The 24,952-nt window shown below is 38.3% G+C and overlaps 1 protein-coding gene across 1 annotated transcript in view; it reads left to right on the plus strand.

Moving 5' to 3' along the window:
• Ccdc168 (coiled-coil domain containing 168) overlaps positions 1–24,952 on the plus strand; it is a 39,841-nt gene that overhangs the window by 9,987 nt on the left and 4,902 nt on the right. The window contains exon 3 of the mRNA XM_048800996.1: positions 1–24,952. This exon is cut by the window's right edge and continues 4,902 nt beyond it. Coding sequence (XP_048656953.1) covers positions 1–23,323 — 23,323 coding nt within the window. The 3' untranslated portion in view covers positions 23,324–24,952.

Raw genomic sequence — 24,952 nt, forward strand, 5'->3', positions numbered from 1 at the left:
AGTTGATGTCTTTTCAGAAAGAATTACTTCAACCCTTACATCTGAAGAAAATGAAGGTAACTTTGGAGACAAAATTTTATCAGAGGAGGAAATAATATGGGCAGGTACCAATGAAAGTAAATATCAAGTAAGTCACTTTTGTGAAAGTCACATGCCATCTTCAGTTGGGACCAGCTCATCTTTGTCATTCTTTTGTTCAAAAGTAAAGGAAATTTTTCTTAGTGATAGAGAGCATCCAGAAAATGAATATGAAGCAGTACAATTTTCCTCAAAGAAATTGTTTTCAGTAATGAAAACCAACAAAAATAAAAACGCAAGGTTTTCTTCTGATTATAGGCTTTCAAAAACTTGTATATTCACTGTAGAAAATGAAGATCTCAATACGGCACCATGCCCTCCTGCCCTTTTATTTCTTTCTAGAGACCAAGTTAAACTTTTGGAAGAAAATGTGAGAAATCAAATTCCTTTAAAACAGAGAGCATTAGAAATTATAAGTAATTATCTGTATTCCCAACCTCAAGAGTCATTGATTCAGGATCAACATTCTGTTGAGATTGTTATTTCTACCCAAGCACAAGATTTTTTTCCAGAACAAAATGCTATGCAGAATCAAGAGTTTTATGAGACACAATTTATTAATCAAGCCCAACAATTTGTTCCCAACCAAGAATCAGTCAACAGCCAGTCTGATATCAGGGCTAGCTATTTTGCTCAGGCTCAAGATTTGATGAAGAAACCATTTTACAGCAGCACACAAGACTTCTTCCAGGCCCAAGATACAGATAGGAGCCTATATTATACCGAAGCTCCATATTGTGTTGAGGCACAAGATTCAATCAAGGGCCTAGAATTTGACGAATACTTAGATGACGCCCAATATTCTGTTTGGTTTGAAGATTCCAACAAGATTAAAAATTCAATCAACGTGCAAGAAAGTGTTTGTAAGAATGCTGAATTTCTAGTTTTAACTTTTAGTCCACAGTCAATTGCTGAAGATATGTCACAACTACAGATGGCAAAGCCAAAAGACCAGCAACAAGTTGCTTTATTAGAAATAAACCAGTATTCTATATGTAGCCCAATGCTCCTTCCACCTACTGTTGAAGGGCAGAAAAACAGAAGAAAAGCACCAAATCGTAAAAGCAAACTCAGTCTTAAAGTTCCATCTCTAAAAGCAAAGAAAACTCCTTCGCACGAATCAAAACTCATAATATGTCACACTTCAAAAAACAGGAATGAGTTAGAATGTGAGAGTAACACTGTCAAGAAAGAATTACAGCAAAGAAAAGATGTATCAGATGTAACTTCGCATCTTATTTCTATCTCCAGGCTTAGTACTCCTCACATTAACAAATATTGCCAAAAAAAACTAGTGACAGGCATGCCATGCTTACAAAAATGTGGATATTTTCTGCAAGAACAAAATAAGTCACCAGATAAAAAGAAAATCAAGTACGCAGATTCTATTAAGAGAGAAAACCCAGGTATCATTAAAAATGTAAAACTGTATGACAAAGAAAATATAGGACTAAAAAACATTTCACCCAAAATGTTACCTGAGCTAGAACAATCTTTCACAGTCAACACTGAAGAAGTAAAGGCATCTTGCACATTATTAGAAGCAAACCAGAAGAGTACAGAGTCTCCTAAAGACCTTAAGCAAACACTTGACCCACACATTCCAAACCATGATATGCCTTCAGAAGAAACAACAGGGGAACCTGTGCAGAAACTTGTTTCATCTCCTAAGATGAAATCAAACGGAGGCATGAAAGTACAGGATGATCTACCAAGTAAGGAGGAGTCCCATCTACCACTTTCAAATGGAGAGGAGTTTGCAGCTACTACACTAAATATGCAGAGGTGTTTTCCACAGGAAAATACACAGCAACAAAAAGATTTTCTGGAAGTTGTTCTAGAAATGTCAGATGTCAATTTACTCATTTCCCTCGGAACCAAAAGGTATATAAGTAGTGAAGACTCAGAAGGCATAAAAAGTCCAGTGAGTACAAAAAGTGTCAATCTGAAGCAAAAGAAACCATTAAGACTTAATATTTCGGAAAATGGTAACCTGAGTGAAAGTGAGGAATTGGAGTGCAACACTGGCAGCTTTATAAGAAATATGCATCAAGATGAAAGGACATCTGATGCATTTGATAATGCCACTTACACTACCATTCCTGAACCAACCAATGTGGAAATGCACGGCAGATTAAAAGCCAAGACAGATACATCAACAATAATAATAAAGGGAAGTCATTCAGCATCAAAGCAAGAAAAATTGCCAGATGCAAAGAGAACAAAGAAGGCAAAATATATTCGAAGCTCTGCTTCTAAAAAGCCAGAACAATATGATAGTGAACAAGGGGAAGAAGAGGAACAAGCAGTAGTTCCTCAGGTGACCCCAGACTTCAGGTTCAGCCTACAGCTGAAGCAAAAGCCCAAATATGTCAAATTTGAAATGGAACAAATCTGTTCAGGAAATAGAAAATATCAAAATAAAGAGCAAGAAATACCATCACAAACTCTTTCTAATCAAACTATTCTGGAGACGAATCCATGCCCCATGATGGATTCATTTCAAGTTGAGAAACTGAAGCAAAACACAGACAGATCTGCAGGCAAAGAAAGTGCTATGGATCATATGAATCTTATCATTCCAGAGAATTTGCCAACTGGTGAATATTTAATTGAAACAATGGCATGTTGGGTCCCCTTTGGTGGAAACCCCAGAAAGACATTGCATGGTCATATTACAGAGGAGAAGGAACACTTAAAAAGAGATTTACCTGCAGTTGCTATGAGGTCTTCTCAAATCAGAAAAGTACTGTCAAGAACAAAAAATATACTCAGTGCCAGGCATGCAATTATGAAAGTAAAGAAGTTAGCAAATTCATTAATGCTTAGTACCAAGAGACATGATGCTCCAAGCCATAGGAAAAAAATGGGAGAGGGTTTTAAAGTTAAGAAGATGCTGCAAGACAAAATTTTGGCAGACGCACTTCTGGATGTCTACCCTCACTTGTCTATTTTGCCTAATGCTAGAATGGATAGCAGATTAAATGCAGAGAAAATCACTCATATCAGTCTCATACAAGAGAGATCCCATGTTAATAAGGAAAATGAATCTCAAAACACACTAAAAGCTAACTTGCAAGATGAAGTGAATGAGGTCAGAGACCATCTACCAAAAGCAGTCCCTTATGCACATACAATGGAGGAGAGTAAAGCAGAGAAAAAAATGCATCAACCAGTCCCATTTACTGAAGCCATGAAGGAGTCTGTTGAGTCCCTTAGAATGGCTCCACCTCACACTGAAAATTTGAAGAGAAGCCTAGCAACACAGACTGACTTCCAGTGCACAGCAGGCTTGGAGATATCTCCTCCAATATCAGAAAAATCACTAAGGGGAGACCCTTTTGATCAAACAAAAGAAAATAATGTTCCAAGTATTAGGAGTGATACAAGGGAAATGGATCACCATTTTGCAGGAGAAAAAGCAGAATTACCAAAAGATTTACAAGAAACTTCCCCAGAAACTTTTAGTTGCTGCATGCCTGTGCGGTCTGACTCTAAAGGGAAGAAAAACAGAGTAAGATTTGCAAACGTGACAAATACAGTGAAATTCAAATGCATGAAAATGAAGCCATTAGTCTCACAAATTTCCAGTATCACAAGCCATAGAGAGAAATTGGACTTTAAAAACAAGGTTAAAAAGATAAACCCAATTAAAGACTTGGTACCCGAATGTCTAAACGCCCTCTACTCTCCCATATATGAAACATTGCCAGGAGAGTACTCTCAAGCTCAGATGAAGCAAGGAGATCTGGCAAGTAAAAAGTATATTGATGTCTTTGCTAAGAGTAGTGTAGTCCATGAGAGAGAGGTTTTCCAAGAAGAGGAGGAACAAAAAGCTTCCCTAGAAGTAGCTCCACAGGAGAGCCAACACCTGTGGTCTGATGCATGTCAAATAAAGAAAACCCACCTTGATGAACCAAACTTATCACTGATCTGCTTAACACAGGAGCTACCTATTATTGGGCAAGGCGTGCAGCACCAAGCAGTTTTCCCACAAACTACTTTGGAGGCTAGTCTCAAAAAGGATCCCACAGAAGCTGAATTATGGAAACCCAACCAAATGCAAAATGACATAGAAGTCCCTATGGGTCCTAAGATTCCACCTCTCCAAGCGGGAAACTCATCATGTGATGAATTTAACACAGTGATAAACTGTGGCTTGCCATCTGGTGGAAACCCTAACAGGGAACTAGATTCATATTTTATGCAAAAAAATTCAGAGGTGCCAATGGATGTGCAAGTGACAATCCTGCAGTCTTCTGATTCTGTTATATTACCCTATGTTTCTAAATTTAAAAGGCAGAAAAAGACATTAAGATTAGCAAGGAGGCAAAGACCAGAGAGTCGCAGACTTAGAACTATGAGGGAAATAAAGCCATCAATCTTAAATACGCTTAATGGCAGATATAGCAAGGAACTGCAGAACAATATTAAAATGAAGATGAAAGGCCCACAGCAAAGAGAAAATGCAGCAGATACATTGTGGGACATCATTCTCTCCAAGGTGACCATTTTGCCCAACATCAAAATGAGGAGAAGTTTAACTGTGGGGAGAATAAATGTGCGAAGAATAGCAAGATTTGGTTATATGCAGTTAATGCAAGAGAAATCACTAAGTGGAAGAAAAGTATATTGCCTAGATTCTACTTATATGAGTAGTTTCTCTAACAGATTGAAATGTGGAAAGGAGAGGGAAGGGGAACCTAAAGCTTTACAGCTTCCAGAGAGTAGTCATGGCTTCATATTCAGCACACATCAGAAGAGAGATCATGGCCTTGTTGAATTTGGTGAGAAATTGTATCAACCAGGAAGTACAAATACACAGGCACAACCACAGACAAATCCTGCATCAACTATCTGGCGTTCTGTTTCATGCCCCATGCTAGATCAATTTCAATCTGAAAAGCTGGAGACTTGGGTTAGGTTTTCACCTCCAAAATCTAGGGATGCAAAGGTTGTTTCTGCAAAAAAAGGTGGAGCCCCATCTGATGTAAGCTGTCACAAGGAACAGGCTGATAGTAACGAAAATAAAGGAACAGTGGCCGTTCTTTTCTGCACACCAGCTTTATCTACATCTGAAAGGAAGAGAAACTTCAAACAATTTTCAGACATGAAAACTAAAGTGAATCTCAAATATGGAACTAGGAAGGCAAAGAAATTACCAGTTTCAGACATGCTCAATATCAAGGGTTGTACTAGTCCAAACTGTAGGAAAAAATCAGTAGGGAACTTAACTAAAATGAAAGACATGTATCAAAATAAAGAAGTAGCAGATAAAATGTACTCTTCAGCAACTATTACATCTGATATTAATATGTACAACAAAATAGAAAGAAGAAAACGCACAAGAGAAAAACAACTCAGTTCTACAAAAGTAAAGCAAACGAATGTTAATTCAGATGACATCAAAGAAACCAAGCTTCAAGATCAAGAGAAAGAAAAACGTAAACAGGAAGCATTATTAAAAGTAATTCCACAATACAGTCAACATTTTGTATTCTATTCAGGCCAGAGGAAGGATCATGACCATTGTAAGTCAAAAAACCAAGGAAGCAGGAAAATTCTGATTGTTACAGAACAAGATGTCCCACAGCAGATTCAATCCACAGATCCAGGGCAAGGACAGAACTTGAAGAAAGACCTCCAGACTCAAAATGGCATGATATATACAAGTTTAAAGATTCCTTTTCTAAACTCAGAGGAATCATCAGTTGGTGAAGATATAATTGGCACAGAAAAATATGGCATCCCAATTGACGGGAAGCATGTGAGGGAACCACACAGCCAAGGTAAAGAGGAAAAAGCAGGGTTTAAAGATGATCTACAGGCAGCAGCTGTACTGGAATCTTCCAGACTCTCCACAATTGATCTACCTGAATCCAAAAGGCAGAGAAAGACATTTACATCTAGAGTCATAAAAAGAAAAATGAGTCCTACATGGATAATTATGAAGGCAAAAAAAATACCAGTTTCGAAGATATTTAATATTCCACAGAGTGGTTGTCGAAAAAATTTTTTATCTCCAAAGACCCTAATGACACAGATTGTTGAATTTTTATCATGCTGTAGCAGCATCATATCTTCTGGGTTTCATATGGTCATACTGGAAGATCCAATAGTAGAGAAAAAGAAAATATCAGCACAGGAAATGCCAGCAATGATTTTGGAGTGTTTGGATTCCTCCACACTTGCTTTACCTGTATCTAAAAGAGAGAGAAACAACTTAATGCTAATGAAAAGGAGACATAAGATGAGACCAAAATGCATCACTTTGAAGGCAAAGAAGACACCATTCTCCCAGACATTTAATATCACAGGACGTCACACACCATGCCAAAGAAGGCAATTCAACTCTGAAACAACAACTAAACAAGGTAAACCTGTGGCAGATATATTCCTAAATGCCACTGGCTTTCTCATGCCTGTGCTGCTTGACACAAAAGTATGTGACAGAGTGGAAGAGACCAAGAGGCTGGGGAATACACAGAGTAGCAATGGGTTACAACAGCAAGAGCAGTCAGCACACAACAAGACAGACCCACATGCACATCTGGGTGACGAGGACACGAGCCCTAATGGCACTAAAGATATAATAGATCAAGGTGGAGAGACAGCCCTGCGGGTGTCCCAGCACTTCAGCTTCAGTGCTCATGGAATAAAGGCAACTAACTTTAAATCAGATCTAGAACTGAAGACTTCAGCAAGCAACAAAATCCCAGACGTCTTTTCTACACCTCTAGAGCTGCAGCATCAAATAGTTGCCGAACAAAGTAGATTAAATTCTATTGCAAATACATTTTCATTTGAGAAGCTACCAAAAAGAACAAAATCACAAAAAGACTTAAAAGATATATGGAGTGGAAAGATTTCATCTCCAATGGCAGAAAAATCAGTTAGTGAACTTTTAATTGATACAACAAATAGTCATATCCCATTTGAAAGAGGCACTGGGAAGGAATTTGCTAGTCTTACTGCAGAGGGAAAGGTATGTTTGCAAAAGGACTTACAAGATAGAACTCTAGAGCCTCTTGATTTTTCCATGCCTACTTCGTTTGAATTTAAAGGGCAAAGAAATGCAGTACAAATTGCTAAATCCATAACTGGGAAAACACAGATGCCATTAGTTTTTGAGAGAAGTAATATCACTAGATATTGTGCCCTTAGTTGTAGAAAGAAAAGGAAACTCATCTTGAAAAACATGACCAAAGAAACATGTCAAGATATATCAAATAAATTTATGAATACCTTTTTTCCCACACTTGTTTCACCTGGCATCAAAATGCATAAAAAAGCTGAATCAACAAGAAGCCCATTAAAAAAAACAAGCAACGTTACACAGTTAAAGCAAGATGAAGTGAAAAGATTATATATAGATCCCTCTAATAAATGGACTGTGTCAAGCAACACATTAGAAACAAGATGGCAAAATGAAGAAGAAAGAAAGGGCAAAGAAGTTTTACTTGAAGCAAGTCCACAATTCCTGAAGAGTGCAGAAAATAGAAAAGGCCAAAGTCTGCTTATTCCAGAGCAAGATATACAGCAAAAAACAGTTTCAGAAAATACTCTGGAGGTTTTTTGTTCTCCTCTAGTGACTTCATTTCGAATTAAAAATTTACAGAACATTCCACTTCAAAAAAACGTACTACATCAAATAGGTGAAAAGTTTCCATGTCCAAAATCAGAGAGGGCAATATTTGATGAACTTTTAATTGATGAAATAGAATATAATACAATATCTAATGGGGATCCTATAAGGATGCTAGAGGTTCACAGTGCAGCTTCCCCACAATGTGAGGAAAGAGAGAAAAATGTAAGTGCACCAAAAGTTATAAAATACACAGTTGATCAAAATATCCTACCTGTCAACTCAGGGAACTTAGTGTTTGGCAATCCATGGGATACAACTTCTTTAAAGAAACTGGGTAGTCATATTGCTAAGAAAGATGATGAGGTGCAAAGAGATTTCCTAACATTGGGAATGGTGTCTTCTTTATCTGATGCCAGAAGGCAGAGAGATGTATTGAAATTTCCAGAAAGTCAAGCTCTCATGAGTCCCAAACGTGTAGCTATGAAGGCAAAGAAGCCTGTTTGTTCACAAATGATGAATGTCATCAAGCATGGCAATCTGTACCATAGGGGGAAAGAGGAATGCAATGTAAAATCTTTGCTAAAAGACAACCAACAAAATGAAAGTAGAGCTCACACATTTTTGTTTCCTTTACCTGTCTCAACTGGTACCAAAGTAGACAGTGAAGTACATAGGTCTTCAAAAACTGAGATGGATGAACCAAGAGTAAAAGTATACCATCAAACCCATCCAGAGTTAGAGAAGTTGCCACATGAAGACACACAAAAAAACAGTTTGACTGGTTTGCAAAACAGACCTAGTGATGCAGTGAAAATGAATGTGCTACACGCAGAGACACAGGAGGATATCTCAGACGTGCCATCGGGGTCTGGTCCACACTGCAGCCAGCACTTGAGCTTCAGTGTATATCAAACGGAAGCCCTTGATTCTCACAAATCAGAGTCTGATCTGAAGAGGTCAGAAGGCAGAAGGACTCAGAATTTGTCCTATATAGCACAGGAAACACACCTTCAAGAAGAAGATGTGTTTAAGGGAAGCCACCAGTTTCAAGAAACTATTTTGGAGCCTATTTCTGGACACACGATAAATTTTCAAGTTGAAACAATGCAAAGATGTCCTCATATGCAGGAAGAAGTAAAAATTATGGCAGGTCTAAAGACATCATCTCCAAATGCAGAGGAATTAGAGATCATTTCAACAGTGTCTGATTTGCCCTGGGATGGAAATGCTAGACAGAAATACAATTATCCAGTTTCTGGGGAAAAGGCATACAATCACAAAGACTTATTAAGAACATCTTTAAAACCTTTAGATTTCTCCAGCTTTGTATCTTATGAATCTAAAAGTGAGACCTACACATTAGATTTTGTAAGCAAAAAAAGTATACTGAGTCCTAAGCATATAACTTTGAAGGCAAAACAACCACCAATTTCAAAACTGCTTAATATCTCAAGGTATCCCATGGGAGGCCATAGAAACAAAAAGTACAACATAAAGCACAAGCTGAGAGAGGTGCAGTGGTATGCTAGTGTCAGAGAAGTATTACTTGAGGCCTCTGAAGATGCTAAGAGTCTTCCCCTCAAATTAATGATTGATAAGCTCTCATTGGATACAACTGTGAGGGGCATCCAGTCCAACAGAACATTTCAAAAAACTGTGGTAGGTCATATTCCAGAGGAAAAGGCAGAGTTAGAAGAAAATGTAACCAAAACTTTGTTGGGGCCTTCTGATTTTTTCATGCCTGGTTTCTTTGACTCTAAAAGCCAGGCAAGCACAGTACAATTGTCAGAAAATGAAACTATATTGAATCCCAGGTGTTTGGCTACAGAGGAAGAGAAGCCACCAGTTTCACAGATACTTAAAAGCATTAGACACTTTGGCACAAAACATAGCAAGAAATTTAAATCTAGTTTAAGAACCAGCATGAAAACAATGTGGCAAGGTAGAAGCATGACTGGCACATTTCCAAATACCCGTTGCTTTGCACCAAATACCTCTGACATTAGAAAGCAATGTAAGTTAGAAATGGAGGCAGACGTGGCAGTACCAAGGTTTAGTCACACACAGCTAACACAGCAGTCGCCAGCCGGAGGCCTGTCACATTCCAATTCCATTGACCAGAGCAGTGTCTCCAGCTTTTTAAGGGAAACAGAATTACATGATGGAGAATGTGGGAAAGAGAAAAGAGAACCTCCAATAAAAACTGACTTATTCTACATAAAAAGCTTAACAATAAATGCACATCCCATAAAAGTACCCGATCCTGGCAAATCAGAAGTCATTCTTCTAGGAAAATCATTTTTCCCCAAAAAACAGGTGTATGAAGGGGATCCAGGAAAAAATGTCAAAGTAGAAAACATAGAAAATGTGCAAGCAAGTTTCGGAGTTGGACACTCCAAGATGGAGAAACCACATATTTTTGCAGATTTAAGTGAACCAAAAGATGATGCTGTATTTAGTCAATATGATCAAAAGGGAATTGACCAATCTGTTTTAAAAGAAAAAGCTCCATACCATTTGGCTGGAACCATAGATTCTGTTGGCAGGCATTTAACTGTGTCAGAAGGAATTGAAAGACAGACTGACAATCTAAACATAGTTATCACAAGTCCAAAAGGCATAATATCAAAGGTAAAGCAATTGGCAGTTTCACAACCACTTAATCATGCAGGTCATGCTGCTCTAAGCATTACTGAGAAACCGAAGTGGAATTTTGAAACCCAAAAGATAAAAGTAGAGAGACAAAAGGCTGTACCAAGTACTGAAGTAAAATCTGTATATGCCTCTATGCCAATGCTACACGGTGCTACATATGCCAGGGATACATGTGAAAAATCTTCGAGGGGAAATGCTCCTAATAAAGCAGAAGTTAGGGAGAAAGAGGAGTATGGACAACAGATTTTGTCTAGATCAGCTCCACAGGATATCCAGCCAGTTGAGTTTGGAGCAGATCAATTGAGAGAGCCTGATCCTTTCAGCTCAGAAGCACCTTCAGTCAATAGAGTGTGCCCCAAGATGACCACTTCTCAGAAAACAGAAATTTATTTAATAGATCAAGAAGCAGAGAGAAAACCTGTGGAGTTGCTTAGTCCAGAGTTGGTTTCTTTCTCTAATGTAAATCCTCTTCAAATTGGAAACCAGAAGAAAAAATCCAAGACTGCAAATGGTGAAACGGTAACAAATCTCAAGACATTTGCCCTGCAAGAGAAACAGCAAGAGCCCAAAGAAAAATTTAGGGAAAAAGAGGAATATGAACAACAGATTTTGTCTAGAGCAGCTCCGCAGGATATCCAGCCAGTCGAATTTGGAGCAGATCAATTGAGAGAGCGTGATCCTTTCAGCTCAGAAGCACCTTCAATCAATACAGTGTGCCCCAAGAAGATCACTCCTCAAAAAATAGAAATTTATTTAATAGATCAAGAAGAAGAGATAAAACCTGTGGAGTTGCTTAGTCCAGAGTCGGTTTCTTTCTCTAATATAAATCCTCTTCAAATTGAAATCCAGAAGAAAGAACTCCAGACTGCAAACAGTGAAACAATTACAAATCCTGAAACCTTTGCCCTGCAAGAGAGACAGCAAGAGCCTGTTATCTCAGGAAATATCTCAAGTTCTCCTTATGCCTTCATACCCATGTATCCTAAAATTGTAAGACACAATTGTACGGTGGAAACAGCATATGTGAAAAATGCTAGACATACCAAACAGGTACGACTGAAGGCAAAGAAAACACGAGTTTCCTGGATGCTTGGATGTGGTTCAAGAAACAATAAGGAGGAGCAGGGAGGAAACATTCAGCAGGAGAAAGCATTTCAGTTGAGTAAAGCTGCAACAAACCCAGTTCTGAAAGCTGATTTTGACTCTCGATCCCCTGTGTCTTCCAATAAAAAGCCTATAGAAATAAAAATGAAGAAAGACAAGTTGAAGAAGGGGGTAAACATTTTTTTACAGCTAATGCCAGAGAAACCACTAAGCGACAGGCAGATATCATTGTCAGAATGTGTTGACATGGCCGGCATCATTGAAAAACCAGAAGAGAATATTAGAAAAGAACAAACCCACCAATGCACTTTAGTAGACATGCCCCAGCAATACCTACAACAATTACCAATTAGGTCAGAACAAATGAAAAGGCATCCTCATGTCAAATTAGAATATTTGGAAAGAAAGGTGTGTCTTGAGCCCATTTCACAGAAAGATGAAACTGATTACATTGGACTTGACCATGACAAATTAAAAGTTGATTTGGAAAAAGAAATACACCCTGTTATATTTTCACAGAAGAGAGAAATTAGTGGTGGTAGGCTCAGAAAACCAAGAACAGATACAGAACTTGATTTCTTCACTGCACAAGGAGAGAAACAAAGAATTGCAGATGTTGCTGAACATTCAGTTTCAGTTCCACCCAGGAAAGAAAGAGCAAAGAAAACAGATATTTCATTAAGTTCAGAAGGACAGAATATATTTACTTATAAAAAGCCAGAATCACGGAAACAAGAAAGTACTTTCCTGGTAGACATGGAATCTGTTTCCTATCCCATTAGAGAACCTCTTCATTTAGAAAACACAGGACAGGTAGCTAAGGAAGATATGCATGTTAACAGAAAAAATATTTCACATCTATTGGGAAGAAAAGAATTAAAGGAAACAGATATCTTAATAGATTCCAAAGGACAGAAATTTCTTTATTCAAAGCTAAAGGATCCACTCAAAATTTGTGCAGAGCAGAGAAGACATGTGAAACCAAGTCATACACCTGAAAGTATGGATTCTGCATCTTGCCCCAGTAAGGACCCTCTTCGTTTAAAAGAGGCAGTAAATACAAGGAAAGAAAATGGTAGGCTCTCTCGAAGTTTCAGTGTAAATCAACGGGGAAAAGAACAAACAGAATTAACTGATAATCTATTAAAATTAAATAGACAGAAAGTGGACTTTTCAAAAAAATTGAGGGCAAGGCAACTGACTACTTATAACCAGCACAAAGACAAGATTTTAGAATCTATTTTCTCTCACACATTACATCATCTTCATATTGAAAATGCAAAGAAACAAACCTCAGCAAAACCAATACTAAAGTCAGAAGTCTTGAAAAAATCATCAGATGAAGTGAGTGTTCTGGAAGATCAACCTCCATGTACAGAAGGAATTAATCTGCCTATTACAGGAACAGAAGAACATCTACAAGAGAGTATATGCACGGTTTTTCCAACATCTGTTACTCATCCTCTGATGGGTACATATCAGTTTAATTTGCAGGTAAAGAGAACATTAAATGCAAGAGATAATCCATGCTATCACACTTTGACTACAGAAAGAAAACAGCAAAAGAAAAAAAGTATGTATAAGGCTCTTCCACAGTCCACATCTGAAAATGATAGTCCAATGCTAGATGCTGTAAATATCATGCATTGTGACTCTTCAGCTTCACAGATGAGGAAAACATTAAAGCAAATGGATGTTACAAATGGATATACTCAAAAAAGTAAAGAAGCACCAAAACAGCAGGACCTATCAATTTCCTATGAGAACTTGAAGGAGCGAATGTTTTACCCTCAAAAGTATCCCTGTCTCTGGCCACATTCAATTCCTCTAACAAGAGAGGTATTAACAGAAGTGGGTAGTGCATTAAGCAGGGTAGAAGGACAAAATCTGTTTTCTACAGATCAACCAAGCACTGCATATAAGTGTGGACTAGAACAGAGTGTGTCTCCAGTTACTCCAAGGGACATGAGAAAACAAGACAAAATGCCTATAGAACAAAGCACAGAAGCTAAGAAACACATGACTGGTTTATTTTCAGAAAAAAAGCAATCATCATATGGGGCACCAGTAACAGAGACAATATCAAATGGAAGTTCATCCAAACTAAGAGTTGGAATGAAGGTAAAATCACATAGGGGAATTCCAGGAAAGGTGCATCTACCTAGAATACTATTACATTCTCTGTCTATATGTATGTCTGTTTTGCGTGAAAGTCAAAGACAGAAGGATAGCCTAAAACAAGGTGTTAAGAAAGACATAATATGCCCCAAAAGAAAAGCTCTAGAGTTGAAGAATCTCTCCAGTGTCACTCACTCTGATACCCCAAGCAACAGAGTAGAAGGGCAGTGGAATGTAAAAGAGAAAACAGTAAGTACAAGACCCAGAAAGGGTGATCCAGATTTGGATGTGAAAAAAACATATCAGCCCATGCTTTCTTTACCTCACTTCAAATTGGATAAAGAAAAAATCGATGGGACTCCTTCAAATGTAAAAAGAAGGAAACAACATATATCACAGGAAGAGAAGGATAGAGTGAAAGCTCTGGAAATGGAAGAAAAAATGAACCCATACTTCACAATGAAGTCAGAGAAATCACTGTCACATATGCTCAACAGAAAGGACTTGTCACTGTTGAAAATTATAAAACCAGAAAGCAGGGTACAAGAAGATAAAGGTAAATTGGATGTGGATCTAAGACTCTCCTATGCTTCTTTACCATCTCTGTCACATTCTAATTTGAATCCTAGGATAAAAGTAAGAAAAGATAAATCAAGAATACCAAAGGGCTGCCTTCCACCACTAAAGCCCCAGGCATCGTTAAATATCAGAAGAATATCATATTTGGAGTCAATGACTCGATATCCCTTCAATAACATAATGGAATCAAAATGTTTGCTACAGAAGAAAAGGAGAGGTAGAGGAAATATAGTAGATCTGAAAGATATAATTGGCCTCATATATATCATTCTGAAGGGAAAGAATTCACCTTTTAAACACTTAGTGAATAGGAAGGAATTACAGTGGTCCAACAAAAAAACAAAGAAAATTATGCAGGAGGATAAACAAAATCAAGACATAATTCAGAATGAACTCTGGGATTCCATTCCTCCACCTCACCCAGAATGGGATCCTACAATAAAAGATCTATACATGCAAGGAATCGCAAGGTTCTGTCTTCCATTATTGACACTCCAGGAATTGTCAGATGGAACGGAACTATCTAAGGAGCCAATTGATGATGTCTTAAGCAGTATAAAAAGAGCAAAATACATGCAAAATATATATCCTACCCCCAACAGTGTAAAAAATGCTGTAGTAGTTACAATGCAGAAAGAAGAGGAAAGTGTAAAAATGGAAAAAGTAATGCTTTTGAAAGAAAGAAAATCATTGGCAATTTCACAGGAAATTCAGTTAGACATCAAAGAGCAAGATAAAAATCTGCCAAAAGTTAAAGATGAATCAAATGAGATTTTGACCAGTACTGATACATACATACCACCACCTCATTTAAAATTGGATATGAGGAGAAGAAAAACAAACCATGGAACTGAGGTGAGAAGATACTTTCTTCCAGAACTATCCTACCAGAAATCATCAGATGCAGTGAGAAAACCAAGCAAAGAGTCCATTGAGGGTGATATCACAAGTGGTACACAAAAATTAAAAGAATTTATGCCACAGACAGAAAAGGATGATGTAAAGAAATTAGCTGAGAAAGGCACAATGTATCCAAAAGCCAAAGGTTTGGAAGGAAATGGAGCACTTTCACAAGACCTACCACCAGATTCTAAAGAGCAAGGGAAAACAGATCCAGAAGGCAAAAGACAAGGGAAAGTCCACAAAGGTCGTCAAGAACAGGGGAAAGCAGTTGCAGCAGGTAAAGCCCAGGACAAATGGGATCAAGAAGGCAAAGGTCAAGGGGAAGTGAATCAAAACAATAGAAAGCAAGGAAAAATAGACCAAGAAAGTGGAAGTGAGCAGGAAATGGTTCCCCATGTACATATGCCTTCCGAACCTCCTCTGATTTATCATAAGGCAGGAAAAGAAGATACGCACAAAATAACAAGATCTGCTATTTCACCATTACAGGACCAAAAATTATCTGACAGCAGGCAGATGATGCATACAAAATCAACTGGGGAGGAGAAATCACATGATGTAAAACCCATACAAAAATACAAGGCCCAGAAAGAGATGGAGAGAAAAAACACAGTAAATATGAAACATAGAGTACACCCTGAGGATGTGACTTTCAAGGCAGATCAATTATCACTTCCACATGAACCCAGTATCACTGGCCATGGTGACCCAAAAACTAGAAGACAGACAAACGTAAATGAAAAATTGGGATGTGTACAGGAAAGAAAACATGAACTAGATGAGGTACTTCCTTTACCTCACTGTAAATCAAACAAAGGGACAGAAGTCATAGAACAAAAACAAAAAGTATCAAGGTCCTTTCTTCCCCCTTCATACCACATGGAATCTACAGTTGTAGGGAAATTGAATTATAAAGTGTCACCTTTGAAAGACATCTCAAGTGATTCAAGAAGAACAAAATGCATGACACATGGAGAAGAGGATAAAGAAAATGTTTTAAAGAAAAGCATAATGTATCCCAAGGACACATCTGGGAAGGCAAAGGAATCACTCCTTGATGATATATTGAAAATAAAGAAACTGCAGGTGAACATCACACAGCAAAACAAACAGAGACGGGAAGGAAATGAGGATACAGATGTTCTTCTCAACCAAACTTACTCTTTTATCACTTCTTTACCTCTCTTTGAATTAGACACAATAAAAGAAGAAGATGAACCAGGAAAAATAAAAAGTTATGTACCACATCCTGTGCTGCATGTATCATTTCCTTCAGGACAAATAAGACTTACAGAGTCCATTTCTAGCTGTGCAAAGAAAGAAAGCCATGCAAAGCCAAGAAAACAGTGTTTATCACAGGAGGAAGGCAGAATACAACCCTCAGCCACAAGGGGCTTGATAGGCCCCAGTGGCACAGCTCTCCAGGCAAAGACCTCAGCATCTTCTCATGTGGTCAATATCTGTGAGCACAGTGCTCTGCGCAACACTCAGGAAGCGCAGGGGGGCATTAGAGGAAAAGTAGGACTGAAACAAGAAAAAACAAGAGATCCTAATGTGGTTCAGGCAGAAATATGTCCTTCCATACCATCTCCATCTCACCACAGAGTTGCTCCTTCACAAGCAAAGCTTCCTCAATTATTAGATATAGGGAGAATTGGACATGCTGGTTTACGTGAAGGTGTTAGCTCACGTAATATAACATTAGGAGCAAAGAGGCGTGTGCCATGCAGAGAGGTAAGGGACAAAGTGAAAATAAAAGGCACAGAAAGTAGTATAAAAAGTGTGAGAACAGAGGCATCCCCGCATCCACATCTATACGATAGAAGGAAACTACCTTTGAATATTAAAAAAGAAAGGAAAGGAGAGCAAGAAGGCAAAAGGGAACCAGGAATGGTTCTGAGGAAAAGCTCTTTACCTTTTCCATCTTACCTGGAGCAGGACACTAGAATGAAAAAACAGGAAAGAACCCTTGGAAGAACACAGTTCTCTTTTCCACCATTAACGACTCAAGATGCATCAGATTCAGATAAAAAATCATGTACCGAGTCATTAGATAGTTACATGTTGAGCAGCATTAAAGAATCAGTACAGTCCATAGCACAGCAAGAAGAAAAAGATAGATTCAAAATAGACATAAAAGACATCAAGCTCCCCAAATATGTGATGGTACAGAAATCATCACTTTCATATTCACTCAATAATAAAGCACTGCCATGGAAAACCAAGGAACAAAAGGAAAAAATGCAGGAATATAAAACTAAACTACTGGTGGGTCTGGCAAACAGAATTATAAAATCATCTCTCTCACTTAGGCAGTTCAAGGAATCAAGTACAGGGAGACTAGCATATCCAGAAACAATTGATGGAAAACTTTCAAATGAGGTAGAAGAATTAAAAGAACATATGCTACAGAAAGAAAACGAAGGAGAAAAAGTTGTGAGTATGAATGTCATAGTGGATCCCAAGGACACTTGTTTGAAGACAAAGAAATCATGTATTTTACATACACAATTAGGTAACCTTCAAGGGAAATCTAGAAAGCAAGAGGAAAAGGTTCTAGACGTTAAAAGTGAGGCAGATATAGTGCCCAATGAGACTTCTGCTGAATCTCCACTTCTGCCTGATGTGAATACTGGGATCAAGGAAGAAAGCACACCAGCGTGGGCAAGATCCCTTTTTTCCATAGTAAACTTCCAGGAATCATTGAATTCTGAAGGAGGCATATGTATAAAGCCAATTACTGGTGATATTTTAATTTGTCTACCAAAAGGAAAACATCATGTCCAACAGAATGAGGAAGAGGATGGAGTACAAATAATAAAGTTCATGTTCCCCAAATGTCAAGAAAGGAAGGTGCAGGAACGTCCAGAGGAACCTTCAGCTTCATTGCCAACTCTGCCTCAGCGCAAGTTGGATACCAAAGTAGAAATAGATGATGAACTGCTAAGACTTCCAAGGTCTGCTTTGCCAAAAATATCAAGTGCAGGGAAAACAGTACCTACAGGGTCAGTTGGTAATGATACCATGAAAGATGTTAAAGGTGAAAAGCAACATATGCTTCAGAAAGAAATGATAGATAGAGGGAAAATAGTAGGTAAGGGAAGCATAGATATATCTTTGAAGTCAAAGAAATCACCTTCTTCCCGTAAACTCCATAGATCAGAACTGCATATGATTGTCAGAGGACACAAAGGAAAAGAACATGAAGGTCCAGGTGAACCACAAGGTATAGTCCCGAGAAAAATTTATGCTTTCAAACCTTCTCCATCCAACCCTAAACTGGATAAAGATACACAAGTAAATAAAGAAGAACTTGGAAATAAAACATTTCTGTTGCCACTAATGTGTTCAGCACTATCAGATGCAGAGAAAATAGCACATACAAAGGCAATAGGTGGTGATGTAAGGCAAAGAGACCCACAGATGTCATGGAAAGAAAAAAGGTATGAACTGAAAACAGTAGATATGAGGATCGGGGTGCACTGCAAAGAGGCAAGGATTTCACCCATTTCACATATCCTTAATATGAAGGAGTTTGTACTGAATATGAAGGTGCTGGAGAGAAAAGTGCATGAAGGAAAAGATGAATCACGTGTGGTTTTGACAAGGACTTTTCTTTCCATACCATCAGCACCTCTCCTTTCTCTGGATTCAGGGAACAAAGTAGAGGAAGTCTCAGCAAGAATGTCAGGACCCTCTCATTCACAACAGAATCTCCAGGATTTATTAGATGCCCAGAAAAGAGCAATCAGAGAATCAGTTGAAGATGATAGTAAAAACACCATGAAGCAAAGGAAACAGGGTGTGCCCCAGAAAAAGGCAGAGCAACAGGGGGCCTCAGACTTCATGATTGGAGCCCAGCAAAGGAATGACGCACCACAGGTTAAATCAAAAAGAGATTTAATTTCAAAAGATGAGAACGTTAATTTCACAAGATTTGGTACAACACAAAATGAGAGAAGAGTGGAATTGCACTTTACAGGACAAAAGGCTCAACCAGAAAGATGCAGAGAACCTTATGGTACGTTTTATTCCTACCACTCAATGGATGCAATTAAAATTGGAAATCTGAAGAAGAAAACTGAAATAACATGTAACATAAATCAGAAAGTAAGTCCTAGGGTTTCGGCTTCCCTGCCAAGGGAAACATCCAAGGAAATATATATCAAATTTGGCACCCACATAGGTTCAAAAGGAATTTCTTTTCCAGAGAGAGATGCCCACCAACAGGAAATTTCATCAGAAGTATCTCTAGAATATGTGGATTCATGTGAATTTGATATGCCAGAGAAAGATGTACAAAGTAATAATAAAATAAGCAAAATGTTTTCTCCCAAAGTGTTAGCACCACAGACAAAGCAATCACTTGAAAAAATAAATCGCACCAAGTTAGGTACATCTCAAAATAAAGAACAAGGCATTATCATGGAAAAGCAAGCAGTGCCGTTGTCTGAGAGTACACAGGAGACCAGGCCAAATTCTGTGTTTTCTCTTCAGTCTCCACTTCAGGATGGAAAGCACAAGACACCGTTGGAAATAGACGTAGACAAAAAAACTACAGCAGACTCCAGCCTACATATATTACCAGGAATACACGTGGATATTACAGAGTGTGATGACATGACAGGAAAAGAAAGTCAGGCATTACTGGTTTCAGAACAAGAGGAATGTGTTATAGAGTCACTCTGTACTTTTCAATTTCAATCTGAACTTCTGGTGGAAGAAGGTGAAGTTAACACAGTACATTTGGAACAGAAGTTAGAGATGGCCAGTGACATTACTGTGAATCGGGAAGAAGGGAAATTGAAAGTACACACACAGAGAGCTATACAGCTGAAAGAGAACAAAATGGAAATGCACAAGAATAATTCTGTCAGTCTGGAGAAGGAGGACACAGGATCAGCCTCAAACCGTCCTGCAAGCCTTCATGATTTATCTCCAAGAACAGAGGAGTCTCAGAGCCAGACTCCGGTAATCACACCTAAGGAAAACATCTGCCCCATCAAGCAAAAGCACAAAGAGGAACTAGGGTTGTCTAAGGTAAAAGAAAACATTCAAGCACAAAAACCACTTCAAAGAAACACTCTGGATTCACTTTATGCCTATATTCCTCTTTCCTTCAAAGGCCAGAAAGGCAAGTTGACAATTGCAGATCTGGAAAGAAAACTAAACCACAGACACTTAACTATGAAAGTCCCAAATCACCCAGTTTTACAGATTCTTGGTTCCATAAGACGTAGTTCTCCAAGCAATAGGATGAAATTGCAATATGAGTTTAACAAACCAAATAGAGAAGTTTCTTGGGATAAAGATGCCCCAGGAATATTTATCAGACGTCTTCGTATTTCCATGAAGAGTCCGCCACAAAGTGAAGAAACTGTAAAATCTAAGACAAACCGACAACAGGAAAAGAGAGTTTGTCTTTCTAAATTTCAGGGGCAATCACCAAATGCTGGTGAAATTGTCAAGAGAGACACCTCAACAGTTGTAAAAAGGGAACAAAATTTTAAAGACACAGTTCCCCAGAAGTCTCAACCCTTTGCAGTGCACAAACAACAAATGCAGAAGTGTTCTCGTGGTAAGTCAGAAGCAAGCCTCAAGAGTAAAACAAGTAGGAAAAGAGAAGTCAGTAAAAAAACAGGTCAGAAAACTCCACAAACTGAGAAAAGGATTATTCCAAGTCATGATGTCCCAAGGAGCATAAAAAAACTTGATTCACATATGATTGAGCAAGAAGAAAAGATACCAGAATGCATTCTGACACCCACAGAGCATCCATCCATGTTTAAAGGTCCAAAGGAGATTGTGGAGACTCACATGAGAAGGACCATAAGTGTGAATGATCCATCTCTAGAGGAGGAAGAACCACAGTATGAGACTCCTCTTGATGCCAGGGGGTGTTCCTTGTTTCCTAAGCACAGAGATCAGGGTGAACCAGCATGGGACACCACCTCCCAAGAGGTCCAGCAGCAAGTAGCTGTTCCAGGAACTGTGCCCACATCACTGCAAGTTACAAGTGACGAGACCAAAACATTTTCAAGTGCTACAAGTGCAGAAAGTTTATTTTTCATTTATGAAGCAATTAAAGCTGCCCTTGACTTCCAGGTAAAAAGTATGATCCAAGACAAAGTTTCTTCTGAGAAACTGGACAAATTGCAAGCCGGGAAGTCTGATGACTCAATATCACCCCCTTTTCCAGAGAGTCCAGATACAACATCAACAATAGTGAGTTCCAAACCGCAGCACAAACCCCTTTTAAGACATTTTAATCCTGAAGATAAAAATAAACTCACCAATCATTTGGGGTCAAAAGCACTTGAAATAAAACTGAGTCTGATGCCAGAGGTGGCAAAAAAATCCTTACAAATGTTTGACTTTTGTCCCAGAGAGGCTATTCCTGAAAATAACAGTTGGAGGCTCTATCCACGGCATAAACAAATGAGTCTTATGTCTCCAGAAGGGGTGGATAGTGTAGAACTTAACTTAAAACATGATTACCAAGAAGATTCACCTCCTCTCAGCTGTATGAAGACACTGCTGGTTAATGTTTCAAGCAGCAGCAATGAGCTCATTTCAAAGTTAAACAGTATTAATAACCTAGAAAGTGAGATGTCTTCAGTGATTTTGACTAGTGAGATGCCACTGCCTCATATTCTCCAGAAGTACTCAGTCAAAGGTAAAGACAAACTTGTCATGCACTTTTCTATGAAAATATTGGAAATACAAATGAAAGCCCTTCCCAGAGTTGTAAGAGAATCTTGTGCAGTGGCCACTGCCCAGGATAGAACAAAACCTTTATCTAACTGTATTCATTCTGTCAAAGTCCCAAAGCGTAAAAACAGAATTTTCTTACTTTTTGAAGAAAAATCTCTTCATCAAATTGATCTTGATGTACAATACAAATACCTCCGCTTTCTGCTGGGGCTTTCTGATGAGAGTATGTTCCCCAAGCCAAATGCACTTCCTAAACACATTCTTAAACTAAACCCGATTTCAATATGTAAAAAAGCAGATGATGGTAGAGAAAGCCATTCTCTTTCCTTTGACACAGAACTGTTAGAACAGCATATTTCTTTTAAAAAGCAAAACCCCCACAAAAACTCATTACACTTCAGAAAGTTCTTGGAGCCATCCCATACGTGTACCTCTGACGCCGGTCTACCCAGTAGGGAGCAGAAAGATTCTAGGGCTATTTCTGAGCTCAAATCTGACATGACTCCAGAAAAAGATAAACAATACAGTATGTGGTTTCAAGAAACAAATACATATAAGCCTTTTAATTTAAGGATGCAGGAGAACGATACTGGTTTAGTTATCTCGCGTTCCACTCAGACTTCTGAAGATTATAGTGATATTCAGATAAATACTGAGAGTTCAGCTAACCTGGACAAGTGCTTCTCCCCAGAGACACGTGAGAGTCAGGAATGTATGTTTTTAGAAACCAACCCTTACTTAAGTCGGGAGTCACAAAACGTTCTCTTGGAATTACAGAAAGGCATTCCTTTGAAAAATTTTTCTAAGATGAAAGAAGTCACAACTTACTTGCAGCAATTTTGCAGGGAAGATTTGGGCTCCCATCATATTAGAGCCTGTAGGAAACATACATTTCTCATGAAACCACCTTCCTGTGAAAAGCACAGAAGCAGGAAATATAGATCAAATATATTCCAAATGCAGCCTCTTGATTGTTCTCCCAGCTCACTTAATACTGTGGACATTCAGTCTCTGTCTCCTTCCATCTCACTCAGAGAGGAGCAGCTTTCATGGACGTCAGGGAGCAGGACAGGGTACTCTGTAGCTTCCTTAACTGAGTCAAATATGAAATTACATCTTGAAAATGACCAAGACAAGTCTCACATGTACCTGGAAAGCAAAGAAAGAAAGAAAGCCAAATTTGATTTATTCAGAAAGAACAACATTCATCAGGACCATAACTACATTCATACACCAGGTAAAGAGATACACACAAGAAAGAGGAAAGTGTGTAATTATGACTCACAAGGATCAACTTATTCCCAAAGCAAACATAGATCATCGTCAAAAACTCATCACATGGGTATTAACTTCCATTCTGACAAAAAACAAGACCAGCCCTTCTTTTATGCCTGTGTACCAGCAGATTCACTGGAGATTATACCCAAAACCATTCGCTGGACTATTCCTCAAAAAACCTTAAGGAAGGGAAACTTCAGAATTCCACTGGTGGTAAAGACTTCAAGTCCTTGGAGTATATGGAGCTCATCCAAAAAGTTGTTGGAGTCACTGTCAGGGTCCTTTAGTACAGTTCATCAGAGTTGATATGTCATCATATCTAGATTCCTCTGGATTGGAACTCTGGTCACTTGGTGGTATTCCATGACAAATAAAGTAATAGAATGTCAAATGATGTCCTCAGGAAGTGTCTTCTCAGTTGTTGGCTTTATTTCCACAGCAGAGTTTGCGTGTGTTCTGGCAAGCCAGGATGGAAGAGCAGGTGACTTTGGGTTCAGTCCTACCATGTCCAAACTCTCCTTTTAGTTGATGCTGCTGCCTGACAATCCTAAGAGGAGTGGTCCGCAGCCTAGAAGCCGTTTCACCCTACACCATTGACTGAAGGGCCCGTGGGAGGAATTGTATCCCGTGTATGATATGAGATGGAGACTGTTTAGAGAGTAAGGAGAGAAGGAGCACAGAGGCTGAAGGGGGAGTGTTTCAGATGGCAGTGAGGATTCCAGTGTCCAGTGCCACAGAATAGAGAACAAATACTGAGTTATGAGCACTGAGTTTGACAACCAGATGGAATATCTTAATACTAACAATTCTAGAGAACTCTAGGGGTGTGTGTGTGTGTGTGTGTGCATAAACACACATACACACAATAGTGTGATAGACTTGTATGTACCAATTTACTGGATTGCAGACTATCACCCTATAGCAAACCTGCATTGTTCACTTCTCATCAATTCTCCTCCACTAGTATTTTGAAACATATCCTAGATATGTTATTTAGTCTATATTTTATTGCATATCTCTGTAAACTATTTTTTTAATATTTATTTTTTGGTTGACACAATATCTTTATTTATTTTTATGTGGTGCTGAGGTTCAAACCCAGGGCCTCACATGTGCTAGGCGAGCACTCTACCGCTGAGCCACAACCCCAGGCCCTGTAAACTATTTTTAATATAACCATAATCACATCTAAAAATACAGTAATTGCTTCTTAAAATCCAAATAGAATACACAAGTGTTACAGCATAATTTAAAATGTATTCTTTCGGAGATTGCCTGTCACAAAATAGAACAAATGAGGCTATTTCAGTAGCCTGATTTCTTACCACAAATGATACAGGAGGATTGAGTGACTGGTTCTTATGTTGTGAAGAACCGTCACTAAAATATCAAATGTCCATTTGTCAAAAGGGAAAAAAAGTTTAAAACTTGAAAATAAAATTAGATACAAAGAGGTGTATTTATTCAGAGCAAGAGAAGAAATCACACATTTCAATTTTTATAAAGCTGATTGAACGAAATACTTTGTAAGTCCAGAAAAATAACATCATAGTTAGCTGCGGGATAGTTATTTGCCTATATTTTTTGACTATTTGATCACCTTCATAAAACAATTTTGTAATGTCACTTATGTAAAGATCAAAAGTAATCTGGTCTTCTAGTGGTTGATAGATGTTATTTATCGTTGATGATTTAGAAAATTCAGGCGCGCTCACTAACTCTGGCAACTTGGTATCTAGAACCATCAGACTTCATTAGAATAGGAGATGGCAGATGTGGTAAAGCAAACCAGTAAGTTAGATAGCATCAGCTATGTGACTTCACCCGCAGATGTCCTTGCTACTTGTGGTACTGCCATAGATTTGTATCTAACAAACAAAATTATGGTCAATCTACACCATGAAGTTCTCGTTTAAAAAAAAAAATATGTAGTCA

The sequence above is a fragment of the Marmota marmota genome, unplaced genomic scaffold (assembly GCF_001458135.2).
Source record: "Marmota marmota marmota unplaced genomic scaffold, marMar, whole genome shotgun sequence".
Taxonomy (NCBI): domain Eukaryota; kingdom Metazoa; phylum Chordata; class Mammalia; order Rodentia; family Sciuridae; genus Marmota; species Marmota marmota.